This window comes from Oncorhynchus masou, chromosome 9 (assembly GCF_036934945.1).
Source record: "Oncorhynchus masou masou isolate Uvic2021 chromosome 9, UVic_Omas_1.1, whole genome shotgun sequence".
Taxonomy (NCBI): domain Eukaryota; kingdom Metazoa; phylum Chordata; class Actinopteri; order Salmoniformes; family Salmonidae; genus Oncorhynchus; species Oncorhynchus masou.
In genome coordinates, this window is record NC_088220.1 from 42,810,066 (window position 1) to 42,831,624 (window position 21,559).

At 43.0% G+C, this 21,559-nt stretch overlaps 1 protein-coding gene across 1 annotated transcript in view; it reads left to right on the forward strand.

Annotated features, from left to right (window-relative positions):
- The first annotated feature begins 12,610 nt into the window (after positions 1-12,610).
- Positions 12,611-21,559, forward strand: part of xpnpep2 (X-prolyl aminopeptidase (aminopeptidase P) 2, membrane-bound) — a 40,987-nt gene continuing 32,038 nt past the window's right edge. Inside the window, exons 1-5 of the mRNA XM_064974064.1 lie at positions 12,611-12,814; positions 13,346-13,407; positions 13,977-14,087; positions 14,232-14,295; positions 17,891-17,995. Of these exons, the coding sequence (XP_064830136.1) occupies positions 12,706-12,814; positions 13,346-13,407; positions 13,977-14,087; positions 14,232-14,295; positions 17,891-17,995 (451 nt within the window). The 5' untranslated portion in view covers positions 12,611-12,705. The remainder of the gene's footprint in view (positions 12,815-13,345; positions 13,408-13,976; positions 14,088-14,231; positions 14,296-17,890; positions 17,996-21,559) is intronic.

Consider the following 21,559-nt stretch of genomic DNA (forward strand, 5'->3'; position numbering starts at 1 on the left):
TGTCATTTGCCTATGTCCCTTTTTGTGGCACTTGACCATATAACTGGGCAGCAGCCCAGGTGTGATTAAACTAGGTTCTGTAGGACTTGTTTTGCTACCAAATGGGATAGGCTCATCAGTCATTTTATCTGGGCTGGCAAGTCACCTACACTCAAAAATATTGGGTTTCAACAAAGGTTCTTCTGAGATCCTCAAAGTTAAGCCTATTGGCACTGAAAATTGCCCCCAAAAGTTTCTTCCAAGAACCCCATAGGAGACTGTCTTTCACTCTTCATAGAAGCCACTCCTCCTTTCAGTCGCATGTCGCACCCTACTCTACACGTCAGTCCAATGCATGTGCATAGCTTGCCAGCTGAATAGCAAGCTGCTCTAGCCATTGGTGAAGTAACTAAACAACTTCAGTGGTTTTAAAAGTAACAGAATGGAACAATGTAAACTGTTACTTTTTGGGGGGTTTGAACCGGCTCAGAACTTTATATAGCTGGTTGGTAACAGTGGAACGGAACCAAAAACATTTATGGTACTGTTCAGAATGAAACAATTGGAGAGAAAAAAATGGCTTCCAACCACTGGTTTGGACCATGACAGTTTATAATCCAGGATCTCCTCATCTCTCTCAATTTCCACATTATTCATTAAAATATTTAGTTAAGGTTTAGGGTTTAGTGAATGATTTGTCCCAAATACAATGCTTTTCATTTTTGAAATATTTAGGACTGGCTTATAACTTGCCACCCATTCTAAAACTGACTGCAGCTCATTGTTAAGTGTTGCAGTGATTTCGTATTCTGTGGTAGCTGGTGTATAATGTAGAGTCACGAGCATACATGGACACACAGGCTTAACTCAGTGCCAGTGGCAGGTCATTAGTAAAAAATAAAAATAAAAGTAAAGGGCCTAGACAGCTGTCCTGGGGTATGCCCGACTACCTGGATTATGTTGGAGAAGACACCCTCTGTGTAAAGAATAGGCTCTGTGTTCTGTTAGACATGCAACTCTCAATCCAAGATATTGCAGAGGATGTAAAGCCATAACACAGACTATGGTCTGCTGCTTTTTGTCTCTAACATCAATTATTTGCAGAGCAGACATCCATGCTCATAAAGTTATAGAAGTAACTCACAAATAATACTCACTGTTTGCTGCACACCCCAAAAAATTATTTTTTCAGCTGTTACCAAAATGAGCTCAATTGTAAGAAATTCACCACACAAACCAAATGCATAAAGAAAATGTAACACCTTTAGGACAGTTAACTTAATAGTTTAAGATATCTAGCTGGCAAACATTTAGTTGAGAATTCCATACTATAACCTCATCACCTGGGGGCCAATTAAAATCATATATGAAAAGCTCACCCTTGAATAGACTACTAGCTATTAGTATGAATGTTAGACAAAATGTTCACATTTTCGCATATAATCTCAGCAAAAAAAGAAATGTCCTCTCACTGTCAACTGTGTTTATTGTCAGCAAACTTAACATGTGTAAATATTTGTATGAACATAACAAGATTCAACAACTGAGACATAAACTGATCAAGTTCCACAGACATGCTACTAACAGAAATTGAATAATGTGTACCTGAACAAAGGGAGGTCAAAATCAAAGGAACAGTCAGTATCTGGTATGGCCACCAGCTGCATTAAGTACTGCAGTCCATCTCCTCCTCATGGACTGCACCAGATTTGCCAGTTCTTGCTGTGAGATATTACCCCACTCTTCCACCAAGGCACCTTCAATATGCTCTAGTCGGCTGGCCCGCTACATATTCGTCGCAAGACCCACTGGCTCCAGGTCATCTACAAGGCCATGCTAGGTAAAGCTCCGCCTTATCTCAGTTCACTGGTCACGATGGCAACACCCATCCGTAGCACGCACCCCAGCAGGTGTATCTCACTGATCATCCCTAAAGCCAACACCTCATTCGGCCGCCTTTCGTTCCAGTACTCTGCTGCCTGTGACTGGAACGAATTGCAAAATCGCTGAAGTTGGAGACCTTTATCTCCTCACCAACTTCAAACATCAGCTATCTGAGCAGCTAACCGATCACTGCAGCTGTACATAATCTATTGGTAAATAGCCCACCCATTTTCACCTACCTCATCCCCACAGTTTTTATTTATTTACTTTTCTGCTCTTTTGCACACCAATATCTCTACCTGTACATGATCATCTGATCATTTATCACTCCAGTGTTAATCTGCAATATTGTAATTATTCGCCTACCTCCTCATGCCTTTTGCACACATTGTATATAGACTCCCCCTTTTTTTTCTACTGTGTTATTGACTTGTTAATTGTTTACTCCATGTCTAACTCTGTGTTGTCTGTTCACACTGCTATGCTTTATCTTGGCCAGGTCGCAGTTGTAAATGAGAACTTGTTCTCAACTAGCCTACCTGGTTAAATAAAGGTGAAATAAAATAAAATAAATAAAATATGAGAGTGGTCCGCCCTCAATAGACCGCATTCTCTCCAACAAGGGTGTAGTGAGCCAGTCTGTTTTGATTTCAGTTTAGGTGTTTTGAAGAAACGTATAACATTCTTCCAACAGAATTCTCTCCATGACCTTGAGTTGGTGGAGCTTTGTTGAGTCTCTAATATGTTCAACCATGTTTCATCAGTTATTTCAATGTTAAGTTCCTCCTCACATTTCTTTTTAATGTAGTTTGTAGAATGTTTCTTTGAAGATTGAATACCCAAGTAGAGATTATGAAATTGTTTTTTTGTTACTCCCCAAGTTGTATGCGTTAGTGAATAATTGGATTCATTTTGGAAGTGCTCGAGGGTCAGTCACTTTTATCTCTCTTAAAAAATAGTGACGTACTTGTAGGTATCTGTAAATATCTTGTTTATCCAAGCCATGTTTTTTACTTAGGTCCTGGAAGTTATCTAGGTTCCCATTTCTTATAATTGTACTGAATGATGTGGTGCCTTTCTGTGTCCATTGTTTAAATCTGCTGTCCTGAGATGCAGGGATGAAGAGTGTCACTATTTCTATATTTTTTAATCTTTAATTCTGCATTGTTGGAAAAGGATCCCTAATTAAGCATTTCACTGTTAGTCAACACCTGCTTTTTACGAAGCATGTGATAAATACAATTTCATTTGAAACGGATAGGCAAAGATATAGTTTTTTGTCTTAAACTCGTCCCTTTTCCAAGACCCTGTCTTTCAAAGATAATTCGTATAAATCAAAATAACTTCAAAGATCTTCATTGTAAAGGGTTTAAACACTGTTTCTCATGCTTGTTCAATGAACCATAAACAATCAATGAACATTCACCTGTGGAACGGTCGTTAAGACACTAACAGCATACAGACGGTAGGCAATTAAGGTCACAGTTATGAAAACTTAGGACCCTAAAGGAGGCATGAGGACTGCAGTGCCAGGGCAATAAATTGCACTGTCCGTACTGTGAAAAGCGTAAGACAGCGCTACAGGGAGACAGGACGGACAGCTGATCGTCCTTGCAGTGGCAGTCCACGTGTAACAACACCTGCGTAGGATCAGTGCATTCGAACATCACACCTGTGGGACAGGTACAGGATGGCAACAACAACTGCCTGAGTTACATCGGGAATGCACAATTCCTCCATCAGTGCTCAGACTGGCCGAATAGGCTGAGAGGGCTGGACTGAGGACTTGTAGGTCTGCTGTAAGGCAGGTCCTCACCAGACATCACCGGCAACAACGTCGCCTATGGGCACAAACCCACCGTCGCTGGATCAAACAGGACTGGCAAAAAGAGCTCTTCACTGACGAGTCACAGTTTTGTCTCACCAGGAGTGATGGTAGGATTCACGTTTATCGTCGAAGGAATGAGCGTTACCCTGAGGCCTGTTGTGGGATTGATTTGGAGGTGGAGGGTCCGTCATGGTCTGGTGCGGTGTGTCACAGCATCATCGGACTGAGGTGGTGGCAGCATCATGGTTTGGGCCTGCTTTTCTTCAGCAGGGACAGGGAAGATGGTTGAAACTGAAAACTGCTGTTCACAAATGCTCTCCATCCAACCTCACTGAGCTCGAGCTGTTTTGCAAGGAGGAATGGGAAAAAATTTCAGTCTCTCGATGTGCAAAACTGATAGAGACATACCCCAAGCGACTTACAGCTGTAATCGCAGCAAAAGTGGCGCTACAAAGTAAATAACTTAAGGGGGCTGAATAATTTTGCACGCCCAATTTTTCAGTTTTTGATTTGTTAAAAAAGTTTGAAATATCCAAAAAATGTCGTTCCACTTCATGATTGTGTCCCACTTGTCGTTGACTCTTCACAAAAAAATACAGTTTTATATCTTTATGCTTGAAGCCTGAAATGTGGCAAAAGGTCGCAAAGTTCAAGGGGGCCGAATACTTTCGCAAGGCACTGTACGTGTAGTGACTGGGAGTATGCTCAACTATTATTACAGATACTTGTATGTGTGGGGGTACAGAGATGAGGTAGTCATTCAAAAATCATGTTCAACACTATTATAGTACAGTTTTTAATGCACACAGTATTATGTGACTTGTTTAACAAATGTTTACTCAAACTTATTTTAGGCTTGCCATAACAAAGAGGTTGAATACAATTTGTAAGTCGCTCTGGATAAGAGCGTCTGCTAAATGACTTAAATGTAAATGTAATACTTATTTCAGCTTACATTTTTAAAATTAGTTTGTATACATTTCTAAAAACATAATTCCACTTCAAAATTATGGGGCGTTGTGTTTAGGCCAACGACACAAAATCTCAATTAAATCCATTTTAAATTCAGGCTGTAACACCACAAAATGTGTAAAAAGTCAAGGGGTGTGAATACTTAAGTATTATTTGCAGTTGTCACTATGACAATGTACACACCCTGAAAGCACTGATTGATCTTGTGCTTACACCTTATTCAAATGTCTACAATGTGCAGTAGTATTCCGTCGATCAGTTGACTGACAGGTGTACGCTCTTATGGAAAAGTGTTTGTTCAAGTCCATCTATGTCAACATTTGTAATTATTTGATGAAGAATGATTTCCAGGATATAATCACTGCCACCTGTTGAGGTTAGCATAGGGCTAACATGTGCCATGGTACCTGATGGGACGAGCTACAATTTAGTGTTTTGTCACCTGCAAGTAAATTGATGATTTTAACTGGGTGATACACATTTTGAGCCAGAGGAAATGGGTCCAGTGTGGCTCAGTTGGTAGAGCATGGCGCTTGCAACACCAGCGATGTGGGTTTTATTCCCACGAGCGATTGGTATGAAAGTGTATTCATTCACTACTGAAAGTCACTTTGAATAAGAGCGTCTGGTAACTGTTTACAGTTAAAAGTTTGCAAGTATGGCCCCCTGGTGTGTTCTGTAGTGAGTTACTCACAAGGCACCGGTCTCTCATGTTTCATAATGTGACAGGTGAAATAAAGAATGCAATCTGCAGGTATTTCCTTAAAAAGTAGCTACAAGCATTCACATTTCTAAAAAACGTCATATAAATAGTTCCAAAGGTATTAACGGTAATGAAAACCATCCTGTGGCTATTTTCAAATATCCCCGGTATACAGTATACATGGTATGCCTACCAAGCTGTTCTTGCTCGTGGTGGTCCAACTTCCTATTAAGGCGCTTCATGTTGACGTTTCCTTTATTTTTTGGCATTACTTGGCAGTATTTTACTGTAGTTGCCAACTTGCAATACAATATTTCAACAGCTAGCAGATGTGGTATGCATGTTCTGCAGGGAGGTGAACACATTCTCATGTCTACTTCATGTCTAGAAATGCCAACTTTTGATTGAAAACTGGCACGCACATTTTGGGGTATATTTTGTAGGTTCGCACAGTTTATAAATCAGGCCCCTGCACACTGACTATGGTAAATTTGGTTTGACTTTTGATTTCCCTATGGGGCTAGTTAGGGACCATCAGTAAATCACGCAAAGTACATGGGACAATATAAAACAAATGAATTAGCTTCAAATTTAAATAAAATTAAAACCTCAAACCAACTATAAATTGCAGAAATTCATATAGCTAGCCTAGGCTATTTCCAGATACAAGATCTGGTTAGACTGTTTCAAGTGATCTAGAAGGGTGAGTGGCTGTAACTGCGTAATGTTTTGGCAGAGTGAATGTACAAATGCTTCCCACGTACAAACACACACAAAAAAGAGACACCCACATCAAAGCACGCTTCCAAGACCTGAATCTCATTCTCAGTTGCACTTCCTAATGAGTTTGATTGAAACCCAGGCTAAATCAGTAAGTCCAGCCCCCCTTTAAGACAATACATATATCGTAAGACCTTACTTTGAAGGCCAAGTTTTCACATTACACTAGCTTGCAAATATGTTTAAACCCTATAGGAATCCAGCAAGTGGGATATCTGTTAGAACTTTTATTCACCCACAGCCTGAATTCAGAATGACTGCTAGGGCAAGAAAGATTACTAAATGAGACTACCACCGTCTAAACTGGAACAACAATTTCAGCAATGGGTGCAATAAATCCAACTAACAGATTAGATTAGTTTAGAAAAAATGTATGTTATTTATCTTTGTGTAGCCTAAGATTCATTAATTAATCAAAGCACAAAATAATGAAACCAACAGTTCAAAAAAATCAAACTGCAAAGGGCATGCTGGGAAAGATGATAATGATTGGTGTGGTTTTTGCCAGCTAGACCATGCTGGTCAGACCAGCTTGACCAGCTAGAAAAGCATGGACCAGATTGGTCACCAGCATACCAGCTTCACCAACATACCAGCATGAGCTGGTCACCAGCACCACAATCTTGACCAGCTAGTCGGCCAACATAAACAGGTAGATGATGCTGGTCAGACCAGCTTGACCAGCTAGAACATAATAGTTGGACAACAATACAATAACAGTCAAAAGTTTGGGCACACCAACTCATGCAAGAGTATTTCTTTATTTTTACTATTTTCTACATTGTAGAATAATAGTGAAAACATAAACTATGAAATAACACATATGGAATCATGTAGTAACCAAAAAGTGTTAAACAAATATATTTTAGATTTTAGATTCTTCAAAGTAGCTACCATTTGTCTTGACAGATTTGCACACTTTTGACATTCTCTCAACCAGCTTCATGACGAATGATTTCCTAACAGTCTTGAAGGAGTTCCCACATATGCTGAGCACTTGTTAGCTGCTTATCCTTCACTCTGTGGTCCAACTCATCCCAAACCATCTCAATTGGGTTGAGGTTGGTTGATTGAGGAGCCCAGGTCATCTGATGCAGCACCATGACTCTCCTTCTTGGTCAAATAGCTCTTACACAGCCTGGATGTGTGTTTTGGGTTTTGGGTTGAAAAACAAATGATAATCCCACTAAGCACTAACCAGATGGGATGGTGTATCGCTGCTGAATGCTGTGGTAGCCATGCTGGTTAAGTGTGCCTTGAATTCTAAATAAATCACAGACAGTGTCACCAGCAAAGTAACCCCAAACCTCCTCCTCCATGCTTCACGGTGGGAACCACACATACGAAGATCATCCATTCACCTCCTCTGCGTCTCACAAAGACACGGCGGATGGAACCACAAATCTCAAATTTGGACTCACCAGACCAAAGGACAGATTTCCACTGGTCTAATGTCCATTGCTCATGTTTCTTGGCCCAAGCACATCTCTTCTTCTTATTGGTGGTCTTTAGTAGTGCTTTACTTGCAGGAATTTGACCATGAAGGCCTGATTCATGCAGTCTCCTCTGAACAGTTGATGTTGAGATGTTTCTGTTACTTAAACTCTGTGAAGCATTTATTTGGGCTGCAATCTGAGGAGCAGTGAACTCTAATGAACTTATCCTCTGCAGCAGAGGTAATTCTGGTTCTTCCTTTCCTGTGGCGGTACTGTATGCGATACAGTAGCTCAGAAGAGGAGTTTTATTGCCTCTATATCTCTGTATTCTCTCTCTCTCTCTCTCTCTCTCTCTCTCTCTCTCTCTCTCTCTCTGTATTTCTCTCTCTGTATCTACTGTCTTTCTCTTACTGACGCACACAAACACACACACACACACCACTCTTTCCCTCTACCCATGTTAAATACTATATTTCAGAGATTTACAATGGTCGTTGATTCCTGTAGGTCAGTAAGAGAAGCAGAGGCGCTCCATGGCGTCTACCGTCTGTGGCTCTGTCTCGGATATATATTAACACATGGTCATATTTGAAATATCAATCCCGCAGAGATAGAGGATTTTTCTTTTTCTACCACAACAACAATTACGTCCCAACATCTCTATACCAAGACAGTGGGTATTGGTTAGGACACCCAGGGTGGAGGACTGTGGAGAGACTAAGGTCCAGGGTTAAACAACTCAATTTCTGTCCCTTCAGCCTTCCTGCATCCCCTTATGACCCTCCATGCCTCCTACATCTAGACTCTAGGCCTGTCTCCTCGTTTATAGCTAGTGTTGACAGCTACAAGCAGCGATATGATCGCAGCATGGTTGACGATTACAGATTTTACTGTCCCGTTTGGTTTTCAGTGACAGTTTCCTTTAGGCTGAGCTGGTTTCAGTGGCGTTAGAATGAAATTGGGTCCCTGGCATTGCTGGCAAGTGACCATGCTGGGTCTTACAGTGCACTAGGTTCCTGTGCCTCTCAGTCCCTTGCCCTCCCCTGTGCCTACACTAGCTAGCTATTCCAGCTCACACACTTAACACGGGGAGACGTTGCCAGGGCTACCATTTATTAATAGCAGGTAGGTAGGTTGATAGGTGGGTTGATAGGTAGCACCCCCTTCTGTTTTGATAGGTAGAGGCAGGTAAGTAGGCAGGTTAATAGGTAGCACTCCCTACTTTTTTTTGGGTAGAGGCTGGTCATTTCAACCTGTATCATAGTTTACATGAGTCAAACAGCTGAGGCAGAGCTGACCGGTTGATGTTTGTGGAAATGCATTTTGCCCTCATTACCATTACACTTTTTACTCCCTTTGCGTTAAATACAAATTCAATACAGCAAATGTAATAATGCAAGTAGGATGAAACCTGTTATGCTTGCTGTGTTTCTTTCCATGTGTGAAATAAGTATGGTGCAAATGTGCCCCCCTCTGGTCAGGTAATGGAATGGCTATAGGCATAACACAAATACTGCCATACATGTCTTATTCAATTGCTTATGGCTGATTATCACTGCAGGTAATAAGTTGGGAGAAGGTTTGTCTACATTACCATGTCTTTGTATGTTTGACCTTTTTGGCTTGTAGTAGGCCCTAAAAATGCTAAATCAAATGGCTACCCAGGCTATTTGTATTGACCCCCCCCCCCCGACACCGGTGCCCGCGCACATTGACTCTGTTCCGGTACCCACTGTATATAGCCCAGCTATTGTTATTTACTGCTGTTCTTTAATTATTTGTTATTCTTATCTCTTTCTTTTTCTTAAAACGTTTTTTTTTCTTCTTAAAACTGCATTATTGGTCAAAGGCATGTAAGTGAGCATTTCACTGTATACCTGTTGTATTCGGCACATGTGACAAATAAAATGTAATTTGATTTGAACACCTCAAAACAAGACATGGTATCAATAACAAAACACAACAAGAGCCACATACGATTGGAAGGAGCCACATACGATTCTCCACTTGCCAGCTTCTTGTCATACAGAATCATGTCATGCACACTTTCCGGCCATATCGATGCATGCACATTTGTTGTTTCGAACAGCAATGATGGTGACAAACACACACATACACACACACACTCACACAGGCCCTGAGTGTAGTCTGCTCTATTCAGATGGAAATACAAGGCTCCATATTCTCTCTTTATTGACGAAGAGCCATTCTCTGAGTTGTGCTCTTATTAAGCCATAAAGTCTTACAACAGGTGGCTCCAATAGCCCTGTCTGAGAGCAATCAGATGTGTTATCAGTTCATGGAAACTGCTGGACACGTCACAGCACACATTATATAGCCATATTGGCTATTCACTGTAATACACTGCAAATAAAGACAGCCCAGGCGCCAATTATAGAAAAGCATGCCGACATAACATTAAATAGGCTATAAAGTTGCATTTGTCATAACTTCACGAAGTAACAAGAAAAAAACGTTACGTGATTTAGGTCTGCATGATACACTTACAGAGCAAATGTGCCCCCTTCTGGTAACCTCCTGGATGACTTGTGTGTTGATACACTTGTCATTAGCAAATATGTATATATATATATACTGTATACACACACACACACACACACACACACACACACACACACACACACACACACACACACACACACACACACACACACACACACACACACACACACACACACAGGCATTTATATATATTTATATACACTGGAATTGTAGATTTGCAGTAGGTGAATGTGCAAAGTAGAAATACTGGGGTGCAAGGGAGCAAAATAAATAAATAAATACAGTAGGGGATGAGGTAATTGTTTGGGCTATTTATAGATGGGCTATGTACAGGTCCAGTGATCTGTGAGCTGTTCTGACAGCTAGTTCTTAAAGCTGGTGAGGGAGATAAGTGTTTCCAGTTTCAGAGATTTTTGTACTTTGTTCCAGTCATTGGCAACAGAGAACTGGAAGGAAAGGCTGCCAAAGGAGGAATTGGCCCTGGGGGTGACCAGTGAAATACACCTGCTGGAGCGCGTACTACGGGTGGGTGCTGCTATGGTGACCAGCGAGCTGAGATAAGGCAGGACTTTACCTAGCAGGGTCTTGTAGATGACCTGGAGGCAGTGGGTTTGGCGACGAGTATGAAGCTAGGGCCAGCCAACGAGAGTGTACAGGTCGCAGTGGTGGGTAGTATATGGAGCTTTGGTGACAAAACGGATGGCACTGTGATAGACTGCATCCAATTTGTTGAGTACAGACCGTATACCACAGGTATGACAAAGCATTTATTTGTACTGCTCTAATTACGTTGGTAACCAGTATATAAAATAGCAATAAGGCACCTCTGGGGTTTGTGGTGTATAGGCAATATACCACTGCTAAAGACTGTATCCAGGCACTCCACGTTGCGTCGTGCTTAAGAACAGACCCTTGGGCCTTATTGCTTAGATATATCACATTGTTTTCATCACAAATTGCATGATGCTATTGTGGGCAGGTTGATGTCTGCCTATGTTATTGTGTGTTTAACAGTTGAGCAATGGTAAAACTTCTGTGTTCTCTGTGTGTTTGTATTGGCCAGTAAGGATCTTGGCTCCTGAGTGGCACAGTGGTCTAAGACACTGCAACTCAGTGCAAGAGGTGTCACTGCAGTACCTGTTTTGAATCCAGGGTGCATCACATCCGGCCGGGATTGAGAGTCCAATAGGCAGGCTCACAATTGGCCAAGCATTGTCCGGTTTTGGCCGGGGTAGGCTGTCATTGTAAATAAGAATTTGTTCTTAACTGATTTGTCTAGTTAAGTAAAGGTTAAATAAATAAAACATATTAAAATCTTCCAGAGTACACAACAGATGTTGGCCATTGGCCAAACATTAACAGCTGCGTTTCATATCTCCGCCTCCCTGCTCTGATAGAGGCTATTTTGATCAAAGGCTAAAGTGCAGCTGATCTTCACAAGTTCTTTTTAACCTAACGGTGTTCCATTAGCTACCTCACCCACAGTGTAGACCTAGTCACTCAAAGTGGACCGTAGATTCGTGGTTCTCCAGGGTTATGTTCACCAGGCACCAAATGGAAGCAAGCGGCTGCATCAAGGCATACTATCTTAACGTGCCCAATAACAAGAAACTCTCGTTGATGTTGTGCTACTGTTTGCTATGGTGTGTACTAATGAATACACCCCTGATTTCCATAACATCAACAGCAGATCTTCCTTGTCGGCTTTCGAGGTGCCACTGTTGCTAAGCAGTAATTGGCCGGGGAGCTGAGGAGTCTCCTGAATGGTTCTGTTCAGGCGATGGAATGGAACACAGTGTAATAGAGACTCCTCTACTCTTTCCTATGCCCTCTGCTCACATCATAGTAGACACAAAGAGGTTGTATAAATCGAACACTGACTAGTAGTCTTTGTTTTCCACTGAGACCTAGGAGGAATTACCTGAAGTGGTCTTGTATCTGTCAATCTGCACCCATACTGCAGAGAGACGGACACACACATACACACTCATTATATTCTATGCACCTTAGACCATGTTTTTCATTGCATGTGTTGGCCGTGTACTGGAGGCTGGAGTGAAAACAAGATAAAAATGTCTGGGTGTGTGAGAGGCATACATCCAGGAGCTCTGTGCAGGATGACCACAGTGCTGCACTATTATATGCAGCAAGGCTTGGGTATCTCGTGCAGAACAGACCTCTATTACAAAATAGATTTTTATTTCAAAAAAACCACCTGTATTACATAGAACCTGTGTTATCAGGTTCTTGGATTAATGATGTTATTTCTAACCAGGAAATACAAATAAAAGGGCATCCTGAAGGGAATATTGTTTTATATGCCTCGGACTGCTAAGAGAGAAGGGCAACAAGCAGTGGAGCTGAGCGGCAACGGCAAAATGACACACTGGTTTTTATGGCATGGAGCAAAGAGAATTTATGGAATGGAGAAAAGAGATCCATACCTCAGCCAAAGTTCCACCCTTTAAGCTGTTGTGGTTGATCTCTGTCAGAAGAGGGGATAGTGCATGGTGTATCGTACAGACAGAGGGAGGAGAGAGACGTGGCAACACACTCACTGACACACCCACACACGCACCTGTCTCACATACAGTACATTCATGCAGGCATTGCCGTCACTCTCTCTGTGGAATCGCTGGTGGCAGACAGTTTGTGCCAAGATGCCCTTTTCTGACTGGCTCCTGGTTGGCACTCTTCTGGCACTTGGAGGTAAAAGTTTAGTTCTAACTTCCTGTGATGATTGATGTAGGATTTCTGTGCGAAATGCAAGAGACTCTTGGTTGATATAGGGTACATTATAATTTGCCATCTGCTGTTGGTTTCATGCCTGTTGGATAATTCATTGGAATATCTTTGAATGTAATTTGCCTGAGAATGAATCTAATGAGAATGACACTCTTATCAATGATTATGCACTCTGGCATGTTGTTGAGAAGTCAATCTTTTGATTGCTTCTATTTTCTTGATTGAGAGAGCTATTGTGTTGCACTGGGATTTTATGAAAGGTATTATTATACACAATTTGTCTGACTGCTCTCTTCTTTCTCTACTTGCAAGAGATTCTATAATTTGTCATTTTCTTACCATTGCATTTAGTCCTCATTTGCCCCTGGCTGCCCAGACTGTAATGTCTGATTAAAATCAGTAACTGAACAACAACATTGATCTAGAAACGCGCTTACACAGCACTTTAATTGTCACTTTCCAAGGTCTCTTCCTCATTAGTTTTTCCCATTTCAGGAACCTGGAATGTCATTCGAGCAGACGGTGGGTCTGAGAGGAACTGCTCAGCAATCCCTCCGGTATGATTATCTAGCCCAGATTTAGTGCTGTTATACCATGTGTCCTTGTATACCACGTCCCTTCTGGGGACTCAAATAAATGTGTAGTGAATGAGTGTCAGATCAGTCAATATGTAATCAGGTCAGACACATAGTATGCAGCCCTGTTTTTACAAATCTAAGTTTCACTCATTGGCATAATTAGCCTCCACCCATATTTAAAAAGAGACTCAGAGCAGGCGTTCTGGTTAGAATCAGGTCCTCCCTGATTTGATGAATTCTTATTTATTATTAAAAAAAATGAAAAACTGATACTAGATCAGCACATCTATTCTGAAACGCTTTATGAATATGGGCCAAGGAATATACACTAAATATTACTCAATTCCACTGTTGTTTTACTTCACTCATTCAGTCTGGACAAATATTGGGGAACTTGAGTTTTGGATTCCAGGAAACTCTCTATTTTGAGAAATCCACCCATCGTGACTCTGACTATCACGTGAATCATGCATTCATGTCAGTAGGCGATTCACACAGATTTGAAGGTTGGAATTCAGCCCTCTGACTCTCTCTACTGTTTGTTCCAGTACCTGCCCTCCACCGTGGTCAACACTACCCTACGGCTGCAGGCCTTGAGGGAGGCTATGAGTTCTGTCAATGTCTCTGCCTATATCATCCCAGGGACAGACGCTCACCTGGTAGGAGTGTGTGTATGTACGCATATGTGTGCGCATGGTGACTTTTTTTTGTGTGTGTGTGTGTGCGTGCGTGCGTGCGTGCGTGTGCGTGTGTGTGTGTGTATGTGTTGTGTGTGGTGCTGACAACATGTGTATCTCCTACAGAGTGAGTACATCGCCCCACGTGATGCACGGATGGCTTTTATGACGGGTTTCACAGGCTCTGCAGGTAGATCTCCTAGATGTCCTTTCCTCCCTTCCTTTTCAACCCTTCCGCTCCTAATTCTCCTCCCCTCAGTTCTAAACTACCACACTCCCTTCCTCTCCTCCTGTCTCAATTTCAGTCCTTCCCATTCATCTCACCGTTCTACTTCTCAGTTCATTTCTCACCCCCCTTCTCCTCTTCCCTCCTCCTCCTTATCCTCTCCTACCTCCTAGTCCCACAATCATTTCACTCCCACCCTCCTCTCCTGATACCCTCTGTTCCACTCCTCCATCTTCACTGCTTCTCCTTCCCACATCCATCAGCTCCCTGCCCCCTCCCCCACCCTCTCAGAGCCATCGATGAGTGACAAATGAGCTGTGAATCAGGGAGCTTCCAAAGACCGATCAGCCTGGTCTCATAGACTAGACGTAACATAGTAAACTCAAACACTGAAATTAGTTTGAGATGTTACATTTGGTATGGTTACATAAGACAGGAGGTTACGTAAGGCAAAAAATTAAAGGAGGGTGGTATAACGTGAACATCTAGAAACCCAAAGGTTGTCTGTTCAAATCTCATCAAGAACAACTTGAACAATTGCATATTAGCTAACCCTTTCCCTGACCTCAACCCATTAACCTAACTCCTAACCTTAACCCCTAGCCTAGCCAACATTAGCAACCTAGCTAATGTTAGCTTTAGCCATCAAGCAAACATCAGCAACGACAACTTGGAATTCGTAACATATCATATGTATTGCAAATTCGTAACATATTGTACAAATTGCAATTCATAACATATCATACAAATTATAACTTGTAAAATATCAAATGAAATGGATGATGGAAATCCACAAATGAATACATACCATACTAAATGGAGGGAGACAGATTTAGGTACGCTACGTTAAGTCTACCCTTGAGTCCAGGTTGGACAGATTGATGGGGAGATCTATTCCTGGACTATTGCACCGACATAAACGGATGATCAATGCCATTTCTGTACTAGAGCTCAGGCAGATGAATAGATCATTCCAAGCACAGTTAAAATTTCTCCCCTGTGAATGAGAAAAGGTATTTTATAGTATTTTCTATTTTATATCCGACAGATGTTCTGATTAGTCTGAGTCTGGCAGATTGCGATATACAGTGGGGCAAAAAAGTATTTAGTCAGCCACCAATTGTGCAAGTTCTCCCACTTAAAAAGATGAGAGAGGCCTGTAATTTTCATCATGGGTACACTTCAACTATCACAGACAAAATGAGGGAAAAAAATCCAGAAAATCACATTGTAGGATTTTTTTTTAAATATTTTTTTTAAATGAATTTATTTGCAAATTATGGCTGACTAAATACTTTTTTGCCCCACTGTATAAACAGAGGTCAACACCAGTATTACAAAGCTGTTATGATTGTGTTATGAAAATGCTTTGAATAATTTGGTACATTTTGTGATCATTTGTACTGTTGTACGTCCCTCTGGTATGTACTTGTCATATACAGTGCCTTCGGAAAGTATTTAGACCCCTTGACTTTTTCCACATTTCGGTACGTTACAGCCTTATTCTAGAACTGATTCAATCGTTTTTTTCCCCTCATCAAATTACAAACAACACCCCATAATGACAAAGCTAAAACAGTAAAAAAAAAGCTTTAAAAAAACTGAAATATTAGATTTACATAAGTAATCAGACCCTTTACTCAGTACTTTGTTGAAGCACCTTTGATAGTTGATTGCAGCATTGAGTCTTCTTAGGTATGCCACTACAAGCTTGGCACACCTATATTTGGGTAGTTTATCACATTCTTCTCTGCAGATCCTCTCTAGCTCTGTCAGGTTGGATGGGGGAGTGTAGCTGCACAGCTATTTTCAGTTCTCTCCAAAGATATTCGATCAGGGTTCAAGTACGGGCCCTGGCTGGGCCACTCAAGGACATTCAGAAACTTGTCCCGAAACCACTCCTGCGTTGTCTTGGCTGTGTGCTTAGGGTCGTGGTCCTGTTGGAAGGGGAAGCTTCGCCCCAGTCTGATGTCCTGAGTGCTCTGGTGCAGGTTTTCATCAAGGATCTCTCTGTACTTTGCTCCGTTCATCTTGGCCTCGAACCTGACTAGTGTCCCAGTCCCTGCCACTGCAAAAAATTCCCACAGCATAATGCTGCCACCACCATAATTCACCGTAGGGATGGTGCCAGGTTTCCTCCAGACGTGACGCTTGGCATTCATGGAAAATAGTTCAATCTTGGTTTCATCAGACCAGAGAATCTTGTTTCTCATGGTCTGAGAGTCTTTGGGTGCCTTTTGCCAAACTCCAAGCCTGCTGTCATGTGCCTTTCACTGAGGAGTGTCTTCCGTCTGGCCACTCTACCATAAAGGCCTGATTGGTGGAGTGCTGCAGAGATTATTGTCCTTCTGGAAGGTTCTCCTGTCTCCACAGAGGAACTCTGGAGCTCTGTCAGACTGACCATCGGGTTCTTGGTCACCTCCCAAGGCCCTTCTCCCCCGATTGCTCAATTTGTCCGGGCGGCTAGCTCTAGGAGGAGAGTGGTAGAGTGGTGGTTTCAAACTTCTTCCATTTAAGAATGATGGAGGCCACTGTGTTCTTGGGGACCTTCAATGCTGCAGAAATGTTTTAGTATCCTTCCCCAGATTTGTGCCTTGACATAATCCTGTCTCGGAGCTCTACAGACAATTCCTTCGACCTCGTGGCTTGGTTTTTGCTCTGACATGCACTGTCAACTGTGGGACCTTATATAGACAGGTGTGTGCCTTTCCAAATCATATCCAATCAACTGAATCACCAGTCAAGTTGTAGAAACATCTCAAGGATGACAAATGGAAACAGGATGCACCTGAGCTCAATTTCGAGGTTCATAGCAAAGGGTCTGAATACTTATGTAAATACTGTAAGCTATTCTGTTTTTGAGGATTTAATCAATTTGAAAACTTTTCTAAAATAGGGAGTGTTGATAGGGACTTGGAGATTAGTCAAGATTCAGGGAAAGTTGAACGTATCAAAGTACAGAGAGATCCTTGATCCAGAGCATTCAGGACCTCAGACTGGTGCAAAGGTTCACTTTCCAACAGGACAATGACAATAAGCACATAGCCAAGACAATGCAGAAGTGGCTTCGGGACAGGTCTCTGAATGTCCTTGAGTGGCCCAGCCAGGGGACAGAGCTTGAGAGGATCTGCAGAGAAGAATGGGAGAAACTCCCCAAATACAGGTGTGCCAAGCTTGTAGCGTCAAATCCAATAAGACTCGAGGCTGTAATCGCTGCCAAAGGTGCTTCAACAAGGTACTGAGTAAAGGGTCTGAATACTTATGTAAATGTGATATTTCAGTTTGTTTTTTTATACATTTGCAAACATTTCTGAAAACCTGTTTTCGCTTTGTCATTATGGGGTATTGTGTAGATGGTTAAGAAAAAAATTATATTTCATCCATTTTAGAACAAGGCTGTAACTTAACAAAATGTTGAAAAAGTCAAGGGGTCTCAATACTTTGCGAATGCACTGTAAGTTGCCTAAGCATAAAAGAGTACCATAACTCTGACATGGCCACACATCATTGAAACTGAACACAACCCTCCATGATGTGTAATGTAACCCACCTTCCCCAGGCACAGCAGTGGTGACACTGAACAAGGCGGTCCTCTGGACAGACAGTCGCTACTGGGTCCAGGCTGAACGCCAAATGGACTGCAATTGGGAGCTGGAGAGAGATGGTAAGATGATTTGATGTGATTCATTAACCGATGCCAATGGAGACAGCTCGTCTTACTGGGGTCCGACACATAACCAAACAATACATTACAGACAAACGTCTTTACAATTTACATACGTTTAAAAACATGAACATGTCCATTGTGTGTGTCGTTTGTGTGCATGAGACTGCAAAAAGAAGAGACTAGAGCTGCAGACTCTGTTGACTAGACTAGAGCTGCAGACTGTGTTGACTAGACTAGAGCTGCAGACTGTGTTGACTAGACTAGAGCTGCGGACTGTGTTGACTAGACTAGAGCTGCAGACTGTGTTGACTAGACTAGAGCTGCAGAATCTCTTGACTAGACTAGAGCTGCAGAATCTGTTGACTAGACTAGAGCTGCAGACTGTGTTGACTAGACTAGAGCTGCAGACTGTGTTGACTAGACTAGAGCTGAGGACTGTGTTGACTAGACTAGAGCTGCAGACTGTGTTGACTAGACTAGAGCTGCAGAATCTCTTGACTAGACTAGAGCTGCAGAATCTGTTGACTAGACTAGAGCTGCAGACTGTGTTGACTAGACTAGAGCTGCAGACTGTGTTGACTAGACTAGAGCTGAGGACTGTGTTGACTAGACTAGAGCTGCAGACTGTGTTGACTAGACTAGAGCTGCAGAATCTGTTGACTAGACTAGAGCTGCGGACTGTGTTGACTAGACTAGAGCTGCAGACTGTGTTGACTAGACTAGAGCTACAGACTGTGTTGACTAGACGAGAGCTGCGGACTGTGTTGACTAGACTAGAGCTGCGGACTGTGTTGACTAGACTCGAGCTGCAGAATCTGTTGACTAGACTAGAGATGTGGACTGTGTTGACTAGACTAGAGCTGCAGACTGTGTTGACGAGACTAGAGCTGCAGACTGTGTTGACTAGACGGGAGCTGCGGACTGTGTTGACTAGACTAGAGCTACAGACTGTGTTGACTAGACGAGAGCTGTGGACTGTGTTGACTAGACTAGAGCTGCAGACTGTGTTGACGAGACTAGAGCTGCAGACTGTGTTGACTAGAAGGGAGCTGCGGACTGTGTTGACTAGACTAGAGCTGCGGACTGTGTTGACTAGACTAGAGCTGCAGACTCTGTTGACTAGATAGAGCTGCAGACTGTGTTGACTAGACTAGAGCTGCAGAATCTGTTGACTAGACTAGAGCTGCAGACTGTGTTGACTAGACCAGAGCTGCGGGCTGTGTTGACTAGACTAGAGCTGCAGACTCTGATGACTAGACTAGAGCTGCAGACTGTGTTGACTAGACTAGAGCTGCAGAATCAGTTGACTAGACTAGAGCTCCAGACTGTGTTGACTAGACCAGAGCTGCAGACTGTGTTGACTAGACTAGAGCTGCAGACTGTGTTGACTAGACTAGAGCTGCAGACTGTGTTGACTAGACTAGAGCTGCGGACTGTGTTGACTAGACTAGACTGCTGACTAGACTGTGTTGACTAGACTAGAGCTGCACTGACTAGACTAGAGCTGCGGACTGACTAGACTAGAGCTGCAGACTGTGTTGACTAGACTAGAGCTGCAGACTGTGTTGACTAGACTAGAGCTGCAGACTGTGTTGACTAGACTAGAGCTGCAGACTCTGTTGACTAGACTAGAGCTGCAGACTGTGTTGACTGCGGACTGTGTTGACTAGACTAGAGCTGACTGTGTTGACTGAGCTGCAGACTCTGTTGACTAGACTAGACTAGAGACTAGAGCTGCAGACTGTGTTGACTAGACTAGAGCTGCGGACTGTGTTGACTAGTCTAGAGCTGCGGACTGTGTTGACTAGACTAGAGCTGCAGACTCTGTTGACTAGACTAGAGCTGCAGACTGTGTTGACTAGACTAGAGCTGCAGACTGTGTTGACTAGACTAGAGCTGCAGACTGTGTTGACTAGACTAGAGCTGCAGACTGTGTTGACTAGACTAGAGCTGCAGACTGTGTTGACTAGACTAGAGCTGCAGCTGCGGACTGTGTTGACTGTGTTGACTAGACTAGAGCTGCAGACTGTGTTGACTAGACTAGAGCTGCAGACTGTGTTGACTAGACTAGAGCTGCAGACTGTGTTGACTAGACTAGAGCTGCGGACTGTGTTGACTAGACTAGAGCTGCTGACTGTGTTGACTAGACTAGAGCTGAGGACTGTGTTGACTAGACTAGAGCTGCAGACTGTGACTTGACTAGACTAGACTGTGTTGACTAGACTAGAGCTGCAGAGACTAGACTGTGTTGACTAGACTAGAGCTGCAGACTGTGTTGACTAGACTAGAGCTGCACTGACTGTGTTGACTAGACTAGAGCTGCAGACTGTGTTGACTAGACTAGAGCTGCAGACTGTGTTGACTAGACTAGAGCTGCAGACTGTGTTGACTAGACTAGAGCTGCAGACTGTGTTGACTAGACTAGAGCTGCAGACTGTGTTGACTAGACTAGAGCTGCAGACTGCAGACTGTTGACTAGACTAGAGCTGCAGACTGTGTTGACTAGACTAGAGCTGCAGACTGTGTTGACTAGACTAGAGCTGCAGACTGTGTTGACTAGACTAGAGAGCTGCAGACTCTGTTGAATAGACTAGAGCTGCAGAATCTGTTGACTAGACTAGAGCTGCAGAATCTGTTGACTAGACTAGAGCTGCAGACTGTGTTGACTAGACCAGAGCTGCGGGCTGTGTTGACTAGACTAGAGCTGCAGACTCTGATGACTAGACTAGAGCTGCAGACTGTGTTGACTAGACTAGAGCTGCAGAATCAGTTGACTAGACTAGAGCTCCAGACTGTGTTGACTAGACCAGAGCTGCAGACTGTGTTGACTAGACTAGAGCTGCAGACTGTGTTGGCTAGACTAGAGCTGCAGACTGTGACTAGAGCTGACTAGACTAGAGCTGCAGACTGTGTTGACTAGACTAGAGCTGCAGACTGTGTTGACTAGACTAGAGCTGCAGACTGTGTTGACTAGACTAGAGCTGCAGACTGTGTTGACTAGACTAGAGCTGCGGACTGTGTTGACTAGACTAGAGCTGCAGACTGTGTTGACTAGACTAGAGCTGCGGACTGTGTTGACTAGACTAGAGCTGCAGACTGTGTTGGCTAGACTAGAGCTGCACACTTAATTGGCTAGACTAGAGCTGCAGACTGTGTTGGCTAGACTAGAGCTGCGGACTGTGTTGACTAGACTAGAGCTGCAGACTGTGTTGACTAGACTAGAGCTGCGGACTGTGTTGACTAGACTAGAGCTGCAGACTCTGTTGACTAGACTAGAGCTGCAGACTGTGTTGACTAGACTAGAGCTGCGGACTGTGTTGACTAGACTAGAGCTGCGGACTGTGTTGACTAGACTAGAGCTGCGGACTGTGTTGACTAGACTAGAGCTGCAGACTGTGTTGACTAGACTAGAGCTGCAGACTGTGTTGGCTAGACTAGAGCTGCACACTTAATTGGCTAGACTAGAGCTGCAGACTGTGTTGACTAGACTAGAGCTGCAGACTGTGTTGACTAGACTAGAGCTGCGGACTGTGTTGACAAGAGTAGAGCTGCAGACTCGGT